The sequence below is a fragment of the Carcharhinus amblyrhynchos genome, chromosome 1, assembly GCF_965287045.1.
Source record: "Carcharhinus amblyrhynchos chromosome 1, sCarAmb.v2.hapA, whole genome shotgun sequence".
Lineage (NCBI taxonomy): Eukaryota > Metazoa > Chordata > Chondrichthyes > Carcharhiniformes > Carcharhinidae > Carcharhinus > Carcharhinus amblyrhynchos.
The window spans coordinates 27,271,305-27,298,324 of NC_137324.1; the positions used below are offsets into that span (position 1 = coordinate 27,271,305).

The window sequence follows — 27,020 nt, forward strand, 5'->3', positions numbered from 1 at the left end:
ACATTGCTTAGATTAAAAACGTGAAAATACTGATGAATGGCAGGATGGACAAGTTACCATATCAAATAGCTTTTCATTGGTTCTGCATTGTGCCACAGGGCTCACTTCAGGATTGGAGCATGTGGCCAGATTTCCCTCCAATGCAGTTTCAAAGGAACTTCTGCATTGATGTTGTTCTCAGGAATTAAAATTCCCTGTTCCAGTGGGCATTAAAGACAAGACATACAGCACCATCCTTGATGGAAGTTCTGCCAAGTGACCTTTTTGCTCATTAAGCATCCTGTTGCCTCTGGGATTTTTCTGTACGTGTTTTTGTACTTGCCTATAAAAGTAACTCATTGTTTCTTGGTGCTTCCTATATAATGGACCATATAAATAACCATGTATTTGCAAGATTTCTCAAATATAGTGTTATATATTTCACCCTAGAATACTTATATGCTAATGTGGACTGTGGTATAATAATTTGCAGTTATCTAATTAAGAGATTCATTGAGTCAAGTTATTGGTTTCCTATTCTTAAGGAATCAAACTACATGGTCGTTGAGTGAAAATATTTTAGTACTTGCCACATTAGTATCAAATATTTGGCTTGTTTTACAAGATTTCACCATTTCAAACTGATCAGATTTTATATACAAGACTTCCAGTAATAAATAATGTATGTAATTTGAAGCCAGCAGTCAATATTTCTAAGTGTAATTAGAACAGCTACAGACTACTAAATAGACAATCCAAAGTTTATTGTACAGCTGCAGATTTACAAAATAACTAGAAATATTAAAAATGCTTGAGTTCAACAATTTATATTTCAATAGCAAATAATTTCAGATGTTTATCATCAAACTGGAGTCTGGCCACATGCAAGACAAGTTGCTTTAAATACAAAGTAAAAACATTACAAAATTGTGTTTATTACAGTTTTCCATTAGGAAATCAGACTTTATACCAATGGATTACATTTATGCAGATTTGTTAAATCAAAAACACACCAGTATTTCTAAAATTCACAGGTCAAACATTAAGATACAAAAAAAGTATTAACTTTATTCAATCTCAAATGGGAGACAGTAGCAATTAGCATCAGATATAGCATCTGATTTTGATGAGGACACTTGACACTGCTCCAGGAATAGAACACTGAAAACATAACAAGTAATCTAGCAACTACAGGACAAAACAGTCCACTCTAGTTTTTCCATTCTCACCTGCATATTAACCCAATACAAAAAAGAAAGGACTCAAATTCCCCCAACTACACCCCAGTCCCCAGAGATGTTCGAAAATAAACCAAGTTTTGTTACAAAGCACTGTTAAAGCCCATGTTTGAAATAGGATCTTCTGTCAATCTGGTGCCATAACTTCCTCAAAGAGGGTGCGATTCATAGCTTGTTAAAGAGTATGCGTGTAGTGGATTTGGGGATGGTGGTGGAAGTCAACCCAACTTAGGGACAAGATTTAACATTGCATTTTGGACATAATCTTGTCCATAACACTTAGTTGAAAAATTTTGTATTTTGGAGGTAGCCAAAAAGCTATTACATTAATGCATTTGCTGGACTGAACATTATAGACAAATCTACACAATATGTCATACATTGTAAAAAAAACACTAAGCCCCTTTAAGTTTGAGATCACCACAGCAACTGTAGACCTGTTCCAACCTAGGCAAACCACCTTTAGTTTAACCAAGAGCTGACTTCATTGGTTTCAGCCAAACAAGCTTGCAAATCAAACTCTTTGCCCACATGAGGATATACCAATTCTCTTGGAGTTGAGCAAGGTATCTAAAGAAAATTGAAATATCAAAACATTAGATAAATTGCAAATTGTTAGTGACTCAGAACTGAAAAACATGTCTCAGTAATATCACAAAGAACCAAAAGCCTGATAACGTTGTCCACCCTAACTTAGTTTTTTAAAAAGGGCTATCTAAGATGGATATATCAGATTAGTAAACACAATCACCACACCTGAAGTCTGTGGCCAAGAAATCTGACCTGTCTTCAAAATGGATGCAAGTTAATGGAGTACCTGCTTCCTGCCAGTTTTTAACCAGAACACCACCTAAGTTTGGGCTTTAGAATGCTGTAGCTCATCAATTGTAGAAAGGTCAGAAATCTAAGTTCCTATATAAAGCCACTTTGGTAGGTCAAGTCAGGATGCAAGAAAACCTTGAACAGGCGAGCTGCATGATTTTTTTGTAATGTAGGAGCCAATAGCACACCTGTTTTTGTGAGCCTACAGATATAAAACTTATCTGGGTATTTTGGAAGCAGGCTCCAATTGTCCAATTAAGATTATTGGTCAGGCTAAATTCTGAAAGCCAGCAAAAGAAAAACAAATTCTGGAATTAGGGGGTGGCACAGTGGCAGTGGTTAGTATTGCTGCCTCCAGCACCAGGGACCTGGGTTAAATCAGCCTTGGGCAACTGTCTGTGTGGAGTTTGTAGGTTCTCCCCATGTCTGTGTGGGTTTCCTGTGCTCATTTCCTTCCACAATCCAAAGATGTGCATGTTAGGTTGATTGCCCATGCTAAATTGCCCCTTAGTGTCAGAGAATTACGAAGATAAACATGTGGGGTTATGGGTACAAGGCCTGGATGGGATTGTTGGTGGTGCAGGCTCAATGGGCTGAATAGCTTCCTTCTGTACTGTAAGGATTCTATGATAAGAATCACACTGTTCTCTGGAAATTTGGCCAGTATTGCTTTAAGCAAAGGAGTACAGGATACAAATTCAAACACAAGAATGTAGGGAAATTAATCTACTTATCTAGAGTTTGAAATGCATTAGTTGCATAATTATGTACTGTTCATCACTATAACATAGTTTTTAAAGGTCAAGTTGCAGACCTGAGGAGATGGTGCACGTGTATTGCTTGGTGTGCATCCTCTCTCATCATGGAGACTTGTTCGACTTCCACTTGAGCTGTTCACAGATTCTGTTTCCATATCAAAATCAAACTCCGTGCTGAAAAACATAGCAAATTTTTTTTGTTGACATTTTTGTTTTATGTTAAAAGCTCCACTGATGTTAAATGCAAGTGTCCCGCAAAACATGGAAGGGAAATGTGGAACACTGGTTCTTAGTGGTACATATTTCAATTTGGTATAATGCAAGGGAAGATGTGCAAACCAGTGAGCAGTCAGGCTTGTTGCAATCAATTGGTAAAATATTAAAAAAGAAAACACAACTGAATTACAATGTTGGCCACACATTAGTTAACCCTTGTTCCCAACAACCAATGTATTCAAGAGGTGGCTAGATATAGCACTTGGCAAATGGGATTAAGGTTAATGGGGAGGAAGCAGGATTAGGCTATTGAGTTGGATGAGCCACGGTCGTAATGAATGGCACAGCAGGCTTGAAGAGCCAAATGTCATCCTCCTACTCCCATCTTCTATGTTTCCTGAACTCAGATGCCCCCGTTCCAAAACATCCAGTAAGTTTTGGTGGCACAGTGGTTAGCACTGCTGCTTCACAGCTCCAGGGATCTGGATTCAATTCCCAGCTTAGGTCATTGTGCAAACTCCATACACATTCTCCTCATGTCTGCGCGGGTTTCCTCCCACAGTCCAAAGATTAGGTTGATCGGCTATGCTAAAAATTGCCCCTTAGAGTCATGAGGTGTTATGGGTAGAGGGATTAGTAGGTGAATATGGGGGTAGGGCCTGGGTGGGACTGTGGTCGGTGCAGACTCAATGGGCCGAATGGCCTCCTTCTGCACTGCAGGATTTCTATGATTCTATCCAATACTATACAAGCTAGATCCAGCATGGTTATCATCCACAGCTTATTTTCTAGGTTTGGTTCTTAGTTTTTTCCTAAAAACAGCAGCTTTTAGGCAACAATATTTTCAGGAAAACCTGCTTTCTTTAGCTGGGTAGAGGATATGACAGCTGCCTCTCCTCTGGTGTACTCAGCTATCTTCCTTAGGTTTACACTGTATTTTCCCTTCAGCATTATGCTATCTTCTAACACCTTGGACCAAGCTTTTAGCATATAGGTTAAAAGTTGTATTTTGATTTTTGCTCATTTTCCATTTTCCTCAAATCACTTGGGTAAACACTCATTTTTCTATCACTATGCTAATTCACACATCAAAAACACCTCTTCAGACAGCTGCACTCAGTCCTTTTATTCAGTTTTTATTTTATCCCAAATTCATTTTTATTCTTGATTTTACTCAATTCTTAGTCTTCTTTTACTCTAGTATCTTAACAATTACAACTAGTGAAACATTCCTTTAATGCAGAGATAACATTTTACTCCTTATTTCAAAACAAATAATTCATACTAGCTGGAATTAAAGAGAAGTGCACAATTTAACTGCATTCTCATCACAAACATATTGCACTCTAGTCACACCAATACCCAGTAATTTGAACATACACTGCCTGTAAATCACTGCCTTCTTCTGCTGGTGGATCCCAAGCATGCAGTGCAATTCGCCACAACCTAATTTGCTGGTCCCAGGATCTACGGCTGAACTTCTTGAACTTGTTTGGAGTCCTTGGATGAACACCTGGCTTCCGAAGATGTCTGAAAGAAAGTATTCAATGCACGCATTCAGAAGTTAGTGTGTTTTAAAGTATATTATCTAGTATCAATAACATGTTCTGCATCCATCCAGCTAAAAACTAACCAAAGTCAAACAACCAAGCAGAACAACGATTTGTAAATTGTTTATGGTACCCAGACTGGTTAACTTCAAATTGTTTATAACAAGTGATTTTAGTTCCTTTTGTTCAGCAGTTAGTAGCAATCTTGTCCTATTAGACAATTGTGGGTGCAGTTCTAGCCCTCACCTAGATGCTGACTCATGGCAGCAAACTATTTCATATGCTTGCCAAAGATGCACCACTTCTCTCGCCCTTGCACTAACTGCGCTATCAGGTTACTTACTCAACATGCAGTCCTGGATGATGCAAAATTTCCACAAGTTTGGTCCAAGAGTGAAGCCCACCATCTTTGGCTCCCATTACAAGCTCTGCACCCTTGCCTCAATAGCCAAAGATAAGAATCTGTCAGGTTCAATTTAATACAATTTCTACCTTGTATCCACTCAAGGTTGCTGAATTACATCAACAGTCCTTCTATACTGTAATTACACTGATTCTCTGCATGGGTTTCCTCTCAGTCCAAAAGATATGCTGGTTAAATGCATTGGCCATGCTAAATTGTCCCTCAGTGCACCTGAACAGAGTGTGTCAACTAGGGATTTTCACAGGAACTTCATTGCAGTGTTAATGTAAGCCTACTTGTGACACTAATTAACTTTAATTTCAGTTAATCCAAAATATACCCTAATTTGCATCAGGTTCTGCTCACCCACTTAACCATCGTCTCCTGATCTCCAATCTCATTTAAAAACACCAACATGACTGTGTTCCTTGTTACCAGGCTACGCTTTTGAAAAAAGCTACTTCAATTTTTTGCTTTACATTAGCCTGAAACTTCACAAATATTGGAGGCATCAAAATGCAATTACTTTCTAAAATAATGACTAGAGCAAATAGAGCAATAGAATTTTTCTGGAAGATGAAGACAGCAGGGTACATAAAAGATAAGAATGCTACATTGAAACAGGCTAAAGATATTTTCTCTTCCAAGTATTAAGCCCTGAGCAAAGCAATTATTCAGAGAAGAAAATCCACAACAAACATCCAGGAAGACAACTGAATACAACAGCCACAATGTGGAATCACTGCATCAAGACAAGCCAAGGAACTAACTGTATACTGTTTGTTTTATCTTCACAAATTATAAAAAATCCTTAAGTCTATCCTCTTATGTTTCCATTTATACTGGTTACATGAGAGTCCAGGCACGTGTTACAATGTGATTTGCCTAGCTCTTTAAGTTGGGAAATGGTTTTAAAACTCATCTTGCTTTAACCAAGGAAAGCCTGTTCATCTAAATTCACAGTGAGGACATTTACATTGTGTCTCTTGCAGCATTGGCAAAGCTCATCCTCTTTAAACTCAGAAAAACCCTGTTATGGTCAGACCTGGAGTCATTTTTACCCCCACATAATTGTGACATCCTCTGCATCAGCACACTTCTAAAGGTATACAAGCCCTCTCCAAACACTATTGTTTGGAACATACCCCCTTTAAAATCCACATCTTCCACTCAGCTTTCAATTATCTCATCTCCCTAAAGCAGCTTGTGATGCTTGTCTATATTGCAGGCATTACATAACAGTGGAAATTTCATAAAATGTAGAGGTCAAGCATATCAAGAACATAAATGATTCCATTCAGGAAATGCCAAAATCTTGTTAGGCTCCTTCCTGTAACATTTATTCTTCCTTCCACTGAGGGCAACTCCAGTTTGAGGCTGAACTGGAGCCATATCATCACAAATAATAGAAATAGGATAATATTATACAAATATCAGGCACCATATTTCACACCTAACCAATTGTAACAAATTGAGCAAAAACATCTGTGCGTAAGAACAATCAGATCTGTGTCCTTGCTGATTTCAGACAGTATAGACCAGCTTATGCCTAATGCCAAAAATATTTTCTATTTAACTACAGGCAGTCAGTACCACGTAAAGTTATCCAATATAGGCTTAATCACCCCCACCCCAAACCTAGCACAAAATAAATTGTGTTATTAAGACAAAAATAAAACATTTGCAACCTTACTTAGGAACTTCCTGAATGAATCGATCATATGCAATGGTATTCTTTCCATAGTTGATCTGCTTCTGTCTTCTCATCAATACCACTTCATCAGTTTCAAGTTCTGAAGGTGCTAATGATTCTCTGGAGCCACTCGAACTGAAATTTAACAATCAGATGTTTAAAAGAATTCTCCAATCCTCAAATTTCTAAGAATGAATAAGCAAGAAACCATACATTCGTTAGTGCATTAATATGCTACAACCCTAAGTTACAAGGGACCATTATAAATTCAAACTCTCAGCATCCAAAAATGCCACAGTGCAAAATGGCACAAAAGCAGATTTAAACCTTTGGTGTATAAATTCCAAACATGTTGCAGGAGACACAACAGAACTAAGAAGAAAATCAAGCCACACTGACAGCTGGCAATACTGGCTGGCATTACCCACAGCTAGGTAAAGGGAGGAATCTGTGCCAGAAAAGATCCAGAACAGTTTATGATTACCTAGGTCAGTCTCAAACTCTCCCTCCTCATTTCTCCCCACCATCACAGATTCTTATGGAGACTGAGAATTTAGTTTAACAATTGATGTAATTTCAATACAAAGAGGAAAGGCTTTGCATAATGCAGAAGTGCAATACTACATCAGCAAGCATTTATTCATGATTTGTATAAATATTTTAGCAATACCTTTCAGAAGAATAATCCTTTTCATGATCATTGAAGTCATTCAGCAAAAGTCGTCTTTTGTATCTGGAAGAAAAGTGAAAATTTGGGAGGATTTTAACAAAGTACTTAAAGTCTACAGAAAGGAGATGGTGTATAACACTGGGCTAGTAACCTAGAGCCTCAGGCTATTTCTCCATGGGCCTGGGTTCAAACCTCACAGGCAATGGAACTTAAATTCCATTAACACATCTGGAATGATAAACTATTTCAGTAATGGTGACCATGAAAGTATCACTGATTGTTGAAGATTCATCTGGCTCACTATATTCTTTATAAAACAAAAATTTGCTTTTTTCAATTGGTCTGGCCTACATGCAACTCCAGGCCCACAGCAATGCAGTTGACTCAAATGCCCTCGCAAGTCACTTAGTTCAAGGGCAATTAGGGATAGGCAACAAATGTTGGCCTTGCCAGTAACACCCACATCCCGTGTAAGAAAAATGTAATAGTCAGCCAATTTTAAAAACTAAATACAAATACCATAGTTGTCAAGTAACAAAAATAGAATCAGTTCACCAACTACGACACACACACTTCAGAGTTGCTAATTTAAAAATATGGGGTGGCACAGTGGCTAGCACTGCTGCTTCACAGTGCCAGGGACTGGGTTCGATTGCCGACTTGGGTCACTGTGTGGAGTTTGCACATTCTCCCCGTATCTGCATCAGTTTCCTCTGGGTGCTCCTGTTTCCCCCACAGTTTGAAAGATGTGCTGGATAGGTGCATTGACTCGAACAGGCACCGGAGTGTGGCAACTAGGGAAATTTCACAGTAACTTCATTGTAACGTTAATGTAAGCCTTAGTTGTGGCTAATAAATAAGCTTTAAAACTTTTAACTGAGGGAGCGACAAAGGGACATGTTCAAACCACTAAAGAGCAACTCTAGAAACCAGTCATTTTTTAAAAAATAGCACTCAGCATTTGTGCATGAATTGCAAAAAAACTAGCACAACTACAGCAGGTGATTAGGAAAGCAAATAGAAAAGTTATGCTTTGGTTGCAAGGGGCACTGGTGAGATCATATCTGGATTACTGGTCTCTTTAGGGACATATGCAAATGCATTGAATGAATTTGTTTATTAAAAAATTCATTCAATGCATTTACATCCTTTTTTAAAAAAAAATCAGATTTACTGGACAAATCATGGAATGAGCTGGTGATCTCATACCAAGACAGGCTGGATAGGTTAGGCTGGTGTCTGCCAGGATTTAGAAGTGTAAGGAGCGACTTGATTGAAACATATGAAATGCACAAAATCCTGAGCAGATTTGACAGGGTCTCAGCCCTCAAATGCAGATCCAATAGCATTGTACTCTCCATTCTAGAGAGAGTGATGCTTCCTTTGGAAATGCAGCCAGAGCCAGATCCACAACATTCAGGGGTTCACCTGCACAAAGGGCAGGAGGAAGACGTGGAAAGCAGTGATAGGATGTCAGTGAGCCAATGTGATTTTAGGATCATCAGTTTCTTCCATGGTGTCAGGTCAAGGATGAGCAACTGCAGAGCATGGAGGGTGAAAAACCAGCATCCACGACCCATATCAATACCATGACATTAGCCAGAAAGAGGAATTGGGTCCTGAAGGCAGATTTTAATGGGATTATTAAGCAGAACCTCAAAGATGAGATAGAATAAATGGGAATACAGAAATTGATTGCATGGCTGGAGAACTGGTGAGGTTCTAGACTCTACAGAACTTAGGACTATATCTGGGAAAAGCTGGATTTGCAGATTGGTACCAAAATCCTGGTGGGATGATTTGAAAATCAGAAAAAGTTACAGCACAGAAAGGCCATTCAGCCCATAGTGTCTGCACTAGCAAAAGAAAAAAGTTGCCCACCATTCTAATCCCACCTTCAAACATCTAGTCCATACCCTGCAAGTTACAGCATTTCAGGTGCAGATCCAGGTAACTCGATTGCACCACCAAACCAGACAACAAATTATGAGAAACTTACTATCCTCTAGGTGAAGTTTCTCATGTCCCCTCTGGTATACAGCTATTACTGTTTGTCAGTGGTGGAGGGATTGAATGTTTGTCGAAAGCATAGCAATCAAGTGTGCTGCTTTGTCCAAGATGGTGTCAAGTTTCTTGCATCATTGGAGCTGCACTCATCCAGAGAAGTGGAGTATGGGGAGGCCAGTGGTATTGTCACTGGACTAGCAATCCAGAGACCCAGGCAATGCTCTTGGAATCCTGTTTCAAATCACATCATGGCAAAATTTGAATTTAATAAAAATCTGGAATTAAAGTCTAATGATGACCTTGAAACCATTTTTAAAACTTTTATCCAGTTTGCTCATGTCCTTTAGGAAAGAAATTTGCCATCCTTACTTGTCAGGCCTACGTGACTCTAGATGCACAGCAACACAGCTGACTATTAAATGTCCTCAGGGAGAGGCAATAAATGTTGGCTCATGCATGAAAAAAATCACAGTCCAAGGTTTGAGTCAGGAGGTTACTCCCTGCAGGACTCCTAGCCTCTGACCTGCTCTGGTAGCCAGTTTTACGTGGCTAGTACAAATCAGCTTCTGGTCAATGGTAACCCCAAGATGTTGATAAGTCCTTCTACCAATCACCTTAAATCTCTGCCCCCGGTAATTGGCCTGCCTGCAGGAAAAAAAAACAGGTCTTTTGTTTCAACCATGTCAAGGCTCAAGCCAGTCACTCCCCAGTATCCTGTAAGAAAAACAGCCCTAGCTTGTCCAATCTTTCCTCGTGGTTGCAATCTTCAAGCCCTGGCAACATTCTCGTAAATCTCCTCTGCACTCTTGCCAAAGAAATCACGTCCTTCCTGTAATGTGGCAGCCAGAACAATATTTGAAATTTCAGCTTCAACTTACATTTTATACAGTTCCAATAGCATTAGTACATCTGCTTTTATATTTTATAACTTACATAATAAAAATGCAGCATTTTTTCTGCATGTCACTGGTTCTGCAACCTTCAGGGACTTTTAGACATGCATTCCAAGGTCTCTCACTTTCTCTACCTCTCTAAACATCCATTTCTTCCTTTGCTTTGTTTGGCCTCCCCAAATGCATTCTCTCATTTCTCTAAATGGAATTCCATTAGCTTCTTTACAACTCTCAACAAAACCATCGAGATCATTCTGGAATTGACAGCCATCTTCACGACCACACAGTGTCATCTGCAAACTTCCCAATCATCGCGCAACACTTGAGCACCTATGGAATACCACTGGAAACGGCTTTCCATTCACAAATCACCTATCAACTCCCTTTGTTTCCTGTCACTTAGCCAATTTTGGCTCTAACTCACTACATTCTTCTGTATCCCATGGGCATTTACTTATTTTAACCAATCTGCCACACGGGGCCTTGTCAAACGTCTTACTAAAATCTATGCAGACAACATTCACTACACCACCCTCAATCCTCCTTGTTACTGTGAACAAAATTATGCTGACTATCCCCAATCAATCCATTCCTTTCAATGGAAACTGTCACTTAAAATAAATTTTTTCACCGCTGACTGACCAGCTTATATTTATTTGGCCTATCCTATCCTTCACACCCTTTCAAATAATAGTAAGACAATCACTGACCTCTAAAAGCTCACCTGTATCTTGTGAGAATTGGTAAACAATCCTCAGAGCATTGGCACTTTCCTCCCGGGCTTTCTTTGATATCCTGGGTAACAAACCGTCTGGCCCTAGTAATTTATCCACCTTCATGGATGACACTCCTTCCAGCACTTCCCCTCTCATTATGCTTATTGTATCTAATATTTCATGCTACGCTCATTAAATAGAATGTCTGCATTATTCCTCCTTCCTGAGGGCACAAGTACTCATTAAAAATACTGCCCACATCATTTGCATCCACAGTTATCTTGTATGTTTAATAGGCCCTGCCCTCTAATTATCCTCTTGCTTTTAAATATATTGATATTCAATCTTCCTTGATTTTAGCTGTCAATTTTTTTTCATTCCTTCTTTGGCCAATGCTAAGGGTTTAAAATTATAGTGGCTAGGAACACAGGTATAGCATCAGAAAGGAGCAACAAGGCACAAAGAATCAGGCAGCCATTCATGATACAGATGGCAAGAAGGAATGCAACAATGTCCAAATTAGGTTGATGGAAGGGAGCATGAAGGTGGCAGTATTATACTCTGAGCACAGAAGTAAATCTATTCACTTAGAGCCTATAGAAACAAGGGGGAGGATGTCTTTATGGGTTCCCTCTGCAGTCTAATGCTGTCCAAGTTAGATGGATTGGCCATGCCTCAAGTACCCAAAGGTAATGGGGGGATTGGTGGAGCAAATACGTAGGGTTACAGAGATAGGACCTAGGTAAGACACTGTCCGAATTGGTGCAGACTCATTGAGCCGAATGTCCTCCTCCTGCACTGCAGGGATTCTAGTTGACCAAAATGTTCAATCTCCCTTCCAAATAGGGGCCGTACCCTTATTCTAAAAAGGGCATGAAGATTAACCCCAGCAACTACAGAATGGTAGAGTATTATTAAACAATGATAGCTTGGGAAATGTGAACGTACAAAGAGACCTAGGTATCTTTGTACAGTGAAAGCAAGCATGCAGATGCAGCAAGCAGTTAGAGATAAGTGGTATATTGGTCTTCATTGCAAGAAAACTTTGGTGAGACCACACCTAGAGTATTGCACACAGGTTTGGTGTCCTTGCCCAAGGTAAAGATATACTTACCATATAGAGGATTCAGCAAAGATTTACTAGACTGATTCCTGCGATGGCAGCATTGTTATTTGAGAAGAGATGGATTGACTAGACCTGTAATCACTGCGGTTAATGAGGGGGATCTCATTAAATGTACAAAATATGACAGGGACAGAAACTGGACACACGATGCTACCTTGGCTTGGCAGAGGTGGTGGATCTAGAATGAGATCACAGGGAAGGCCAATTAGAATGGGGGGGGGGGTATGGAAACAGACCCTTCGGCCCAACTTGTCCATGCCGCTCAATTTTAACCATTAAGCTAGTCCCAATTGCCTGCGTTTGGCCCATATCCCTCTATACCGAGGGGTGATAATTATAGGACGGATGTCAGAGGTAGGTTCATTACTCAGAGGGTAGTAAGGGCGTGGGATGCCCTGCCTGCAACAGTTGTGGAATTGCCAAATTTAAGGGCATTCAAATGGTCAGTGGATAGGCATATGGATAACATTGGAATAGTTTAGGTTAGAGGGTCATTAGATTTGTTCACTGGTTGGCGCAACATCGAGGGCCGAAGGGCCTGTACTGCACTGTAATGTTCTATGCCCATAGAACTGTTGAAATAAAAGGGTGAGCATTACATCATGCACATTCAACTGTAAACTTCATTTTAAAAACTTATTCGTGAGACCAGCATTTATCAGCAATTCTGAATTGCTCTAGATAAGGTAATGGTGAGTCACCTTCTTGAACCACTGTTGTGTTTACACTGCTGTTAGAGAGGGAATTCCAAAAACAGCGATATTTCTCCAAGGATGGTCTGGGGCTTGGAGGTGAATTTGAAGAGGACAGTGTTTCCAGGCATCTACTGCCCTTCTTGGTAGAAGTTGGAGAGTTGGAATGTGTTATGAAAGAATCATTGGTGTGTTGTTGCACGCCATCTTGTAAAATGGTACACACTGCTGCCATCGGTGCTAATGGCAGAAGAAATATTGAAGGTGATGGATGGGATGCCTGTCAGTTCAGTTTCTGGTCAATGGTAATTCCCAGGATCTTACTAGTGGAAGATACAGCAATGAATAATGTTGTACAACTATGGTTGGATTCTCTCTTGTTTGAGATAGCATTTGCTAGGCAATGACCATCACATGGACACAGACTGCTTCTGTATCAAGCTACGAATGCCACTAAACATCCCACTTCTTACTTACGGAGGGAAGATCAGTGATCAAGTAGCTGAAGATTGTTTAGGGTCAGACACCACAAATTCGTGCAATGATATCCCAGAGCTGAGGTGAGTCAGACTTCCAACCAAAGATTTTTCTGCCCGACTCAGTGATTCCAGTTTCATCAAGGCCCTTGGTACTATACTCATTGCCATCTGGGATTAAGGGTAGTCACTTTCACCTCGCATCTAGAGTTCAGCTAGTTCTGGAGCAGACTGAAAATGCAGGTCACGTATTTACTCATTATAGCAATTCAGGATTCTTATACCATTACTGCAGGAGCATTTTATAATGGACTTTCAGATTGTGGAAATCGTTGAAGCAATGAAACATTTAAAAATATATTTTAAGACACAGGAACCAAGAAGGAACGAGTCTGTGGACAATGACATGCCATGGGATCTCCAATAAAAAAAAAGCAAAAATCCAAGCCAAAAAAAAAATCAGTTACTGGAACCCAGAGATAATGTGGCTGCATGTTCCACAGAAACCAACATGTACGTAATACATTCATCCAAACTGACTCCCTTTAAGATTTGTTTTCCTTCTCACCCAGCAACATTTATTGCAATTTCACTAAAAAGATACACCTTTTATAGTAAAAACAGGGCTGAATTTGATCAGGAATTTAATAAAATGCACAAGGCTCCATTGAATATCTCAAACACGCATTTACTCTGTAGGTTACAGCTGAAAGCACACTTGTAAAGAAAGCAATTATGCCAGTACTATTGGAAACAGGATCTCAAAATGCCATATGGTGCATTGTCAGCAATAGCTAAGAAAATTGGTCACCAGCTACACCAAGGTCAGGTGAGCTTTAATAGGCCAAAATACCTACCGTTGCTGAATCTGCTCTATTATATAAAGTGCAGGATATAACAACAACAAGGAAACCAAGGATTACAAAAAACCTTCAAGTGATACACAACATGGATCACCCCAGCAGCACTTCACAAAAATGCATATTAACATTTTTGGTTGTCTACAGGCATTAGTAGTACACAAGATCCCACAGAAGCAAAGATTAACAAGGCGTAGAACAACAACATTTTATACAAGTTGATTGCAGCATTTGATATTCCTTCCAAAGGTCATTTGCAAAATGAAAGCATACAAACCTCTTCAAATCCCGATAAACAATTTGTCTTGTTTCTTCATCTTCTACTGCAGTGCCCCAATCTGCTGAACCACATCTGGGGATCATTCCATCACCTTCTGGTGTTGTGAAACTGGAAGAGATCAATTTTAACATGGTTAATTTTAAATTATCAACCTTATTTTTCTTCTTGCAACATGTACCTAGCTGCAAATTAGTGATCCAGCATTTGAGAAAAAAAACAGGAGAAATTATCAGATAAAGCAAATGCTATATGGCATTTTGCATTATATTTTTGGCATTATGGCCATATCAGCACAATTTTAAAATTGACCCAAGAAATACATTTTATGCCAAGTGCTTTTACACCCAACATAAATATGGGACTTTTTCTAAGTTGAGGAAATTGATCACATTATGCCACAACATAAAGTTAAGTTGATATGAACCGCTCGTCCCATTCCTCTAGGATGTGATCCAGTCTCCAATTTAACAGTAAGCGCTGAGGCCAAAAAGGTCAATAAAGGAATGAGCTGATAAAGGATAGCATTTAAACAAAAACTTCCCTCTATTGCAGTTATGTCAAGATTTTTTAAAAACAGGTGGTCCATTTTTAAAGACAAAATTACTTCATGTTTACACAGAGCACATGCAAGCATAACAAATTACCAAAACATTACAAATTCTATCCAATAGCTAACAAGTTAAACAACAAGTCAAAGTTGGACATGAAGTTCTTTTTTATGTTGAAGTCAATCCCACAGAATGATGCTTATGATGAGCCACAGTTCCACACTTAACTATGGGAAAACCAAACATGTTGATGGTTGGCACACAGTCATGTCAAGCTGAGTGTTAGAGCCAGAGAGGTTTACAGCATGGAGTGGCATTATAGCACAAGCTCAAAATCATGGTGTGCTGGGCAAGTCATCATTTGATATAGTGAGAGGACTTGCCAAGCTTACAAGTATGGTTGTTTTTGACAAACTGTGTTTGTTTGGCATAGCATGTTATATTGAAATGCATTGAGAATTGGGCCTCCTCAGCTATCAAAGCTTTGTTCAACAGGAATTTGTTGACAGATTTGACAATTGACATTTTACTGTCTAATTACTATGAATAAATACAATATGCCCATTACCACAGCTATTTATGCTTTACACTCAGGAGTACTGCCAAAATAGTCTAAAAATCTTACACATCTGCAAATTCACATTTTTTTCCCAACCTGGAGATCTAGCACATCCCATAGATAATGAACAGTAAGCATTCATTAAAAATTATGTGGGGCAGCAATTGTTAAAAACACTAATTTTACTTTGCATCTTAAGATTAGTTGCACAAGAAGCACTTCTTTCCTTTAAGTACAATTTAACCATGAAGCAAATAATCTCAGTATATTCACCGCAGAAAGGCCATTACTCTCAGCAGTTGTGCAAAACAGAGTTAGAGTACCAAGTGCAATTCTCAAAGGCACACTAAAGCATCAATCACACTTCAGATTCTCCAGGTTGATGCCAGAGACTGGATATATAAAAGACAAGAGATAACATTACTGGTGCAATTGCAGAGGACTAAAGTAATTTCTTAAATATTAATGCCACATTTCAGTTAAAATGGAAAGTATTTCTTCCAGCCTTGGGAGTCAATGGTAGATATTGACAAAATTATTAGGGCAGGCCACGACATCTTTAAAATGCAACTTTTAAACAGAGGATACAGGGTTAAGAGAGACATCAATTGGATTAATTTTGATCATTCTAGCAGACTCAGCACAGGTACACACAGTATCACTCTATTCTGTGAAGTCATTAATTTCATATTCTCAAACAATGCAAGTTCACAAGTGCAAGCAAAATTCCTACCATTTCAGCTATCTTTGAATGCAGCTTAAAATGACCCAGCTACATGTACACCCTTTCATCGATACAAGTGTCATTATGGTATTGCAACCCAAGTCAAATGGGTTAAGAACAACTGCCTTAGAACAGTCTCAGAGGAACAACCATTAAGCCAAACCCATGTGACAAGACTATCATGTATTGTCCTACATTCATCTGCATCCTTACTGATTTACAACTAATTTTCACATTGCAACACTGAAATTGAGGAAGCAGAATTCAGAATTATACTTTGTTACAAATAGCCCAGCAAGCCTGCTTTTACGCTCCCACGTCACTTAAATCCCACTCTCCTCAAACATTCTGCAGTCATTAAATAATGACTGAATTTTATTTTTCCAACTTCTTTAATTCTTGGTAATGTTACCTATCTGTTCGCTTCACAATGCTTTGGATTTTTTTATACATTAAGGACATTGACAGAAAAAATACTTAGTTAAATAACCACCCTTTATCTTCATAACTTGTTATTCAAGTTAACAGCTTTAATAACAAAGCCCCAATTTCGCAAATCACTTTACTGTAGTCCCATCCGACATTTTAAATCCAACTGCACCATGTGTTTTGTATAGCAGTTACAATGAATAAAGTAACATGGAACTATACACAGAAATAATGAGACTTTAAAATACCCAAGTTTTAGATTTTTAATGGACGCATCCTGAAGATGGCAGAGATATAATTAGCTATTGTCAGGAATAGCTGCAGTGTTTCTCTAATAGACAATGGAACTTTGCGCAGTGCTTCCATAAACTGCTTAACATCTCCAGTAAAGACAAAGGCATGTAATGGCTAAGGGTGTAATTGCCTTCCTAGGCTGACTAGTGGATTTCAGATCCAGTAGAATTAAAAAAAAGAGGGTTAAAAGCTAGCTGAAAGCGCTGCACCAAGTTTGCCTGTCTGCACCTGCCCTGTCAGTCTACGAGCTGTGACGAAAAGCAGCTGGAAAACTTCACATTCTGAAAGCTGATTAGCAAGCAAAGAATAGCAGCTAAAAAAACTGAAATAGCTCTACCAAACCATCGACACCTGAATCCAAGAGCCAACTACTCACCTTCAGAAGTCAACTCTACTGAAATCAATTCCTAACGACCGCAATGCTTCATCATCTACTCCTCGCAACTCAGAAGGACAGTTCTGCAACTTATTTATATTTACTATTGCACTCAATTTTAGTTAATAAACTGAATATCTTAACTCAAGAAAACCTGGTTAAATTGGCTTTTTTTTAAAACAGAACTATTGGATCTAGAAAAGGTATCCAAGGGAAAGAGAACCCTTGTTAGATTGAACCTTGTTGCTACTAGAGTAGGCTGCATAAAGACATGAAGCCAGACATCCCTCCTCACTGGGTTTCTAACAATTTGTGGGTAGCCCAACCAACCAGATGGTGACAAATTGAGGGACCTTGCCCAGATCAACTACTTTTAGAGAACTTCACATGGGGATGGTCATACCAATATCCTTCCACGCAGATCATGCCTGTAGCAACATTCCTCCAAGGCCTATGATGAATTCAACGCTACTGGATTTTGTATGCTGTGGTAAAGTAAGTATTGAGTTTGCATTTATGGCACATACTTATTTTACTCCTCTCAGTTTATGCAGATCTTCTGCTCCCATTTAAAATTTACTACTTGACGATGTACTCTTTCCAACCATCATCGACTTCTACTGGTTAAGTGAAAATTTTAAACTTTAAAAATCTATTCTTTGGATTTGATTATTACCAGAAAGGCCAGCATTTATTGTTCATCGTCTACCTCACCAAGCCAGCAAAAAAACTAAAGCCATCAATTAGGTGGCCTACATTTGAAGGTGTCCTATTTACAAACTAGTTAATTTACAGTAAGCCTGATGAGCCAAATATTCCAAGATTGGCGACATCTCTTGCAGCATTGCTCATTTACATCATTTCCTAGGATTGGAGCTCCATCAGAAAGATGTGATCAGTTTGAGCACATTGCCATCCCATAGTCATTTTCCATAAGGGAAGGATGTTCGGATCTTGACATTTATGATATTGGAAACCTACATAGGAGAAGATGGGAGAATCAGTGCTCAAAAACCCTAAACTGGTAGGAGTGTGCTGCAGCTCATGCTTTGGAAGTGTTAGAGAGCTGGTTGGGATATGCTGGATGCTCACTGGTAGAGATTAGTTGCCAAATATCCAATATGACCACATGATGGCAGACCAAATGACTTCACTAAATTTTATGGAGTTTAACCACAAGGGTTGCACCCATGTTGAGAACTATTTTACACCAGCATCTGCTGAGAAATTCCAAGAACCTGGAACCCACCTCAGAGGGGAAACCTGTCTTCCATCTCCACCTCCCAGCACTCATTCTGGAGTCTCCCCCCCATCCAGTGAGAACCTTGATGCTATGCTTAGCCAGTTTTAAGGCACTTCACATGCGTGTAATGGAGATCTTTTACCTAGTGCTCATAATTGGACAGAACCCTCCTTCCCTGTGGTAGAGCTGTGCATTCAATACTAAGTCTGACAACACCAGGTTTAAGTCCAACCAATTTATTTGATAGTACACTCACTGTGTACTATCAAATAAATTGGTTGGACCTAAACCTGGTGTTGTCAGACTTTTTACTGTGTTTACCCCAGTCCAACACCGGCATATCCACATCATTCAATACTAGACAGAGGCATACTGAATTAAAAACCAACACAAAAGTTTCTTTCCACGTACTGCTAGCTTACCAGCCAGCGTTTTTATTGCAAGTAGTATATTGAAGGTTGTGGCTTTTAAACTCGAGAACATATGTAGTTTCAAGGAGCAGCTTTTGTCTATTATACAAGCTATTCACAGCATTACCTCCCGACTCCTAAACTCAATCCCTCGATTAACGAAGGCCAGTACACCATACGCCGCCTTGACCACATCCTCCACCTGCGAAACCAATTTTAAGTGTCCTATAGACCCTGACCCCAAGATCCTTCTGCTTTTCAACCCAGCTAAGACTCCTACCCTTGATATTGTACTCCTGCATCCCGTTGGTCCTGCCAAAATGGACCACTACACATTTATCCTCCGGGAAGGGGGGCTTTGGTGCTAATGAGCAAGAAACCTAATTGAAAGGATTCAGAATGGGACAAATAAAGGTGATAACGTGCAAAAACAGGGATGAGGAATAGACGTAGGACAATGAATCAATACTGCATGATGAACACCATTTGGTGGAAGCACTGAGGGGCAGGGTAAGGTTTCATTGTACTGCATGTGAACTGCCAGTCCTGCTTGCACAATCACGATTACATTTCTCAATTGTGCTTGGTTTCAATCTGAAAAATTTAAGAAACAGGCTGACCTACAAATAGCATCATTGGTCTAAGATAGTACTTCGAGAGTTCATGTTCTTCATATTTGCAGAATATGAAGCAAAGAATTTAGGCTGATGTGATAATATAGTACAGTAAGAAGTCTCAACACCAGGTTAAAGTCCAACAGGTTTATTTGGTATCAAGCTTTTGGAGTGTTGCTCCTTCATCAGGTGAGTCATTCTCCTGAGCAGATAGTGGTAAGGTAGGCAATGAACAATAATTGCTGACCTTTTCAGTAATAATCAAATCCAAATAGCTCACCTGAAGAAGCAGCACTGAAGCTTGTGATACCAAATAAACCTGTTGGACTTAGTGTTGAGAGACTTCTCACTGTGCCCACCCCAGTCCAATGCTGGCATTGCCACATTATGTCTATAATATATAGGATGCACTATTACTAAAAGGTCAGATGAGGTAACAAAGGCTTGTTGATGCTAAGGACAGGAGCATCTTGGCCAATATTGTTCAAGCCTCAAAAACACTCCATAGGTACTGTCCGTCAGACCTTGTCTTGTGAAACTGGATGCCCCATTTATATTGAAATCTACAGTGCAGAAATAGGTCATTCAGCATTACCAGGCTATGCTAGTGTTTATGCTCCCATGAACTCCTCCTCATTTTTTCCATTGAAAATATATCAAGAAAAGCCTGAATGCATTGGAGGCAGGGGAGGTGATGGCCTAATGATATCATGAAACTATTAATCCAGAAACTCAGCTAATGTTCTGGGGACCTGGTGTTCTACATGCCATGGCAGATGGTAGCATTTGAATTCAATAAAAATATCTGGAAGAATCTACGGATGACCAAAAACAATTGTTAATTGTTGTAAAAACCCATCTGGTTCACTAGTGTCCTTTAGGGAAGGAAATCTCCTGTCCTTACCCAGTCAACTGCCCTCTGAAATGGCCTAGCAAGCTCCTCAGTTTCAAAGACAACTAGAGGTGGGCAATAAATACTGGCCAGCCAGCAATGCCCATGTCCCATGAATGACTTTAAAAATACAGGAAAGGCTAATGGGCCCCAACATCCTAGCTATAATGGATGCTGAATACAGAGGTATTGTTCGGTTTGAAATCTTTCCTATTTAGTACAGTAGTAGCACACACAGAGGGTATGATGACAGGACGTCATGGTGCTAACTCCTACCAATACGGTCATAGACAGATGCATCTGCTATCGGTAGCATGGCAAGGAAGACGTCAAGCAGGTTTTGGTCTCATTAGTTGCCTCACTACCTGCAGCATGTTCTTTAAGACTCAGCCAGTTTGGTTGGTAGTGGTGACACCAAGCTATTCTTGGTGCTGGAAGAGAAAAGAATATACATAAGGAGAATATTTACTCACTTGAAGTCCTCCACCCAGAGTATATTCTGTGCCCCTGCCCCTCAGTGCTTCCACCAAATGGTGTTCATCATGCAGTACTGATTCATTGTCTTACGTCTATTCCTCAACCCCATTTTTGCACATTATCACCTTTATTTGTCCCATTCTGAATCCTTTCAATTAGGTTTCTTGCCTATTAGCACCAAAACCCCTGTTCCCAGGGGATAAATGTGTAGTGGTCCATCTTGGCAGGACCAACGGGATGCAGGAGTACAATATCAAGGGTAGAAGTCTTAGCTGGGTTGAAAAGCAGAAGGATCTTGGGGTCTGGGTCTATAGGACTCAAAATCAGCCTCGCAGGATGTGGTCAAGGCGGCGTATGGTGTACTGACCTTCATTAATCGAGGGATTGAGCTTAGGAGTCGGGAGGTAATGTTGCAACTTTATAAGACCCTTGTCAGACCTCACTTGGAGTACTGTGTGCAGTTCTGGTCACCTCACTACAGGAAGGACGTGGAAGCTATTGAGAGGGTGCAGAGGAGGTTTACAAGGATGTTGCCTGGATTGGGAGGCATGCCTTATGAAGATAAGTTGAGGGAGCTAGGTCTCTTCTCCCTGGAGAGACAAAGGTTGAGAGGCGACCTGATAGAGGTTTATAAAATGTTGAGGAATAGATAGGGTGGATTCTCAGAGGCTATTTCCCAGGGCTGAAATGGTCACTACAAAAGGACACAGGGTTAAGGTGCTGGGGAGCAAGTACAGAGACGTTTGAGTGAAAAACTTTCCCAAGGGTGGTGAGTGAGTGGAATCGGCTGCCGTCAGTGGTGGTAGAGGCAAACTCGCTGGGGTCTTTTAAAAGACTTCTGGATGAGTATATGGGATCTAATGGGATTGGGAGTTACAGATAGTTCTATGGCTTGGTAGGTATAGATGTGATCGGTGCAACTTGTGGGTCGAAGGGCCTGTTTGTGCTGTAGTGTTCTATGTTACCCCCCCACCACTTAAATTGTACACTATCTCTTTGTACCTGCTGCTGCATTCACCAGTTAACTACACCATCTCCCTCCACTGTTCAGTTTAGAGGCACTGCCTTCATTTGGTTTCAGATTTATCTATCTGATAAGCACAGCATCCATATCTTCCCTAAGGAATATATGCTTCCATTCTTGACTTTTTCCAACTACATGTTGGCCTTCAGTCAAATCATACAAGTCCCCAGTATCCATCTATATCCAGCTTGATCTCATAACTTCTCTCCTTTGGTAAGTCAGCTGCTCCAACCTCAGTCATGAACAATTCACAAATCCCAACAGAAGTCAACATGGTGATTCCTGGCATCACAGGCCAAGGTAGATGGCTCCTAACCTTGGCACCCAATTTGTCCCAAGTTCAACTTCAGATTCCATAAAAGAAATTTGCGATCTTTGCTGTGGGTCTGGACTTGTATATCAGGCAATGTATTGATTATTAACATTCATGCCACAAACAAGTGCTAATGACCATTTTCAACAAGAGAATTTAACCATTTCTCCATGACACTCAATGGTATTACCATCACTGAATCCCTCACTAACAATATGCTGAGTTGACCAGAATTGGACTAACCATATATGGTGGCTACAAGGGCAGGTCAGAGGCTAGGGATCATGTGATGAGTAGCTCACTACCCAACTCCAGTTCACAAGGCACAAGTGAGTAAATATTCTCCTTGTGTATTCTTTTCCCTTCCAAGCACATTTTCCCCTCATTAAAAAGTTATAAATCTGTGTATATTTGTTTAAAAGGTGAATATCGATCACTGAAATAAATCCCCTTTCCCTCCATTATCCAGGGATACAGCTGAGGTTCCGTGCTCAGCTCCCGTGCTCTGAGCCATAAGCACCCCCCGCCTCTGATTCATCCTCTCTCAAACTTTGGCCTTTTGTCCCTTGTTCTGCGTTGGGGGATTTAATCCCCATTTCTCCCCCCCCCTTATCCAGGGCTGAGGTCTCGGTCCGAGCCACAGGCACTTCCCTCTCTGATCCATCATCTCCCTTTCTCTCTCTCGCTGTCTGGACGAGTGCAGCTCCAAGAAGCTTGACATCATCCAGGTCAAAGCAGCCCACTTGATTGGCACTCCACCCACAAACATTCACTTTTTTTTGCAATGCATTTGGTAGATCGCATACAATACTACCACTTACCAAGGTTCCTTAGGCAACACCTTCCAAGCCCACGACCACTAACATCTAGAAGGACAAGGGAAATAGACACAGGGGAACACCACCTGACGATTCCCCTCCAAGTCACTTGCTATCCCAACTTGCAAATATATCTCTATTCCCTCAGTATTGGGTCAAAATCTTGGAGCTCCTTAATAGTACTGTGGGCGTACCTAAACCACACAGACAGCAACAGTTTAAGGGAATACCTCACCGCTCTTTTCAAAAGGTAAAGAGAGAAAGGCCTAGCCAGCAACATCCACATTCCATAAATTAATTTTAAATTATCCTCTGAAATGTCCCAGTAAGCCATTCAGTTCAGTTAGGGGTGAGCAACAAACGCTAGCCTTGTCAACAGCACCCACACCCCGTAGGAAAAAAATGTTTCCCTAGAGTTTGCCAAATTCCAACCCTATCTCACAGGATCTGCTCCTTATCCCTTTGGCCTTGGAGGGAGTGCAGAGGAGGTTTACTAGGCTGATACCGGAGTTGAGGGGGTTGAGCTATGAGGAGAGGCTGAATAAACTAGGCTTGTACTCGTTAGAGTTTAGAAGAATGAGGGGAGATCTCATTGAGACGTATAAGATGATGAATGGGATGGATAGGATAGAGGTGGAGAGACTCTTCCCGCTCAAAAAAGACAGTAGGACTAGGGGGCACAGCCTCAAGATAAAGGGGAGGCGATTTTGAACGGAGTTGAGGAGGAACTTCTTCACTCAAAGGGTGGTGAATCTCCGGAATTCTCTGCCCGTTGAAGTGGTGGAGGCTGCCTCACTAAATATTTTTAAGAAGCGGGTTGATGGGTTCTTGATAAGAGAGGGGATTAAGGGTTATGGGGAGAGGGCGGGAAAGTGGAACTGAGCCACGACAGATCAGCCATGATCTTATTGAATGGCGGGGCAGGCTCGAGGGGCTGGATGGCCTACTCCTGCTCCTATTTCTTATGTTCACCCTCATCTCCCAAATGTAAAATTCTTAATATTTCTTCTGTACAACTCCCCCCACCCCCATGATTAGCTTAGTCTAATTTATTAGCGTCGCAAGTAGGCTTACATTAACACTGCAATGAAGTTGCTGTGAAAATCCCCTCTACCTCCTCAACTTAACAAACCATGCAATTTGGATTACACTCGCAATCACACCAGTCAACGTGTGTACAGCACATTCTCCAGAGAGAAAATTATATGAATAGCGTCAGGTTTTGCAATACAGACTGGGAGTAGCAACCACACCCAGTGGATGGGGAAGAATGCACTAACCTTGTACTTCAGACGTTTTGGTGCAGGATATACAGGCTATATAAAGTCGTTCGGGAAGCCAATTCCTCCTGAGGGCACTTAACCCCAACCCCGCCCCGCCAGGATTAAATCTCTCACCTGGAGACCCTGCCGTCTGACCAGGAAGGAGCTTCATCCCAATCCTTCTCATCCTCGAAGACGGTGGAGTCCGAGTCGCCCATCCTCCGCAATTTGCCATCGGCTCCTCGCTTCCTGCCCATGGACCAGCGACATGGCGGCGGCTTCCTCCTGCCGAGGGGGGATGGGGACGGAGAGAGGAAAACACAAATACCAGAATCAGGGAGCAGACAACACAGGGAAAGCAAAAACAGCGAGGAGAGAGAGAGAGTGAAAGGCCAGGGACCGAGAGAGAGAGAAAGGAAATGATGGGATCAGAGGCGGGAGTGCCTGTGGCTCAGACCGATCCGGGACCTCAGCCCTGGATACGGGGGGGGGGGGGGGGGGGCGGGTGGAGAGGAATGGGGATTTAATCCAAAAGCAGAGCGAGGGATAAAAGGCCAAGGTCCGAGGAGGAGGAGAAAGAGGGAGAGGAAGGATGGGTCAGAGCGAGTGTGGCTCGGAACGGGGGAGGTGAGCCCTCAACTCCCGCCCTGGATAATGGAAGGAAGGGGCGGAATTTAATCCAAACGCAGTGAGATTTAATTCAGTGATCGACATTCACCTTATATACGCATAAGCAACATCCGTGTATACAAACATACACATTTATAAAACTTCTAACGAGGGAAAACGTGCTTGGAAGGGAATAGACATGAGGAGTGTTAACAGGGAGATAGAGATGTGTGCGGGGTATTGCAGACTCCCGGGCAGAGTGGAGGGTGCGGGAGATCGCGGGGTCGCTGCGCCTTTTCCCGCCACTGCCGATCCGCGCGACACATTCAAACCCGCTGCGAGTAACGGCCGCCTCCTCGCGCCCTTCCTTCCTCTCCCTCGCGCTCTTAATGGCGGGCGAGCAGGCAGGCGGCAGAATCAGGGACTGCGCTGCTGCTCTCTCTCGCTCACTCGATTACAGGACTCACTCTGTTTTTAACGCTGCTTCATATTACTCTTTCCTCCTCCCCCTGTTTTTTTGGTTCTCTTTTCCCCCGTCCCCAGTATTGAAAACGTACCTGGAGCGCTCGTTTCCCTGACAGGCTGACACTGGACTATTATGAGCCATTCACCAAACCCGGTCACTTCAGTCACTCTCCTCTCCCGGACACTGAGTGCACTCCGGCTCCGCCTTTCTGCATAAACGCCCGGCCCCGACCAGGCCAGGCCAGACCGCGCCAACCCCCAGAGAAAAGGGAGGGGGGGGGGTGACAGAGAGTGCTACAGAAAGAAAATAAATAACCTACATGCGAAATACCGTGAGTCAATGGAGCTGTAGAAAAACAATGATATTATATATATTGTGAATTAGATAGCATCTGCTAATTCCATATTAAGCCTCTGCTATTCCTCAGATGATATGTTCCCCCCTACATTTGAGAATGGTTTCTTCCTTTCTGCTCACAAACCTGCTGAAATTTTATTTTTCCATTTGATTATTTGAGTCAATCTGTTAGATTTCTAGATTTTTCTCTTTTTATTTCAGATTTCAGCCTTTGTGATTTTTCTATATTTCAGTTCCCTGCCTCTGGGTTGGCGCAGTTGGTGCTGTTATTCTGATTGGGTAACCTGACTGATTGACAGGTTTTCACCCAAAAATTGAAAGTAAAACACTGGGGCCGCTGGAAAACTGAAATGGGGACAGGAACTGCTGCGAAAGTTTATGTGTTAGTGTCACAAGTAGACTACATTAACCCTACAATAAAGTGAAAATCCCCTGGTTGCCACACTCCAGCACCTGTTCGGGTACTCTGAGGGGGGAATTTAGCATGGCCAACGCACCTAACAGTCTTTCAGAAAGTGGGAGGAAACCGGAACGTCCGGAGGAAACACATGCAGACACGGTGAGAACATGCAGACGCCGCACAGACACTGACCCAAGCCGGGAATCAAACCCAGGTCCCCGGCGCTGTGAGGCAGCAGTGCTAACCACTGTGCCACCCAGTACTGCTGCAGGTGCAGCAGCATCTGTGGAGAGATGAGCGCAGTTAATGGGCAAAAGTTTCCAGCCATTCATGCCAGCGGGATTTTCCACTCCGGTTGACGGCACACACACACACACACCACCACCCTGCCCCCCACCCCCCCAACACAGGTTTCCATTGACAATGGCAGGACCAGAAGATATCGTCATTGGCCAATGGTGGGATGCCTCCGCCTCTGTGAAACACACAGCGAGGGGGTGTGGAAAATCCCATCCCATATTTCAAGAGCGTTATGACTTCTGCAGAGCTAGACAGGGATAGAAATGGAATGGATTTTTTGCTGTTGATGTTTATGCTCATGTTAATAATGGAGCTCAAATACAAAATATATAAAAGGAAATTTAAAAAGTTAAATCATAATGGGTAGTACGGTGGCACAGTGATTAGCACTGCTGTCTCACAGCGCCAGGAACCCGGGTTTGATTTTTGGGTCACTGTCTGTGTGGAGTCGTACATTCTGCTTGTGTCTGCATGAGTTTCCTCCAGGTGCTCTGGTTTCCTCCCACAGTCCAAAAGGTGGATTGGT

The 27,020-nt window shown here is 41.4% G+C and overlaps 1 protein-coding gene across 1 annotated transcript; it reads right to left on the reverse strand.

Annotated features, from left to right (window-relative positions):
* Window positions 1-722: 722 nt before the first annotated feature.
* Window positions 723-25,657, reverse strand: slbp (stem-loop histone mRNA binding protein). Its single transcript, XM_080201039.1, has 8 exons — window positions 25,529-25,657; window positions 24,498-24,647; window positions 14,377-14,487; window positions 7,330-7,392; window positions 6,660-6,794; window positions 4,394-4,543; window positions 2,854-2,971; window positions 723-1,787 (listed from the first exon to the last, which is right to left on the reverse strand). Exons 1-8 carry the CDS (start codon window positions 25,576-25,578, stop codon window positions 1,680-1,682), a joined length of 885 nt encoding a protein of 294 aa, XP_080057165.1. The 5' UTR covers window positions 25,579-25,657; the 3' UTR covers window positions 723-1,679.
* Between the last annotated feature and the right edge of the window lie 1,363 nt (window positions 25,658-27,020).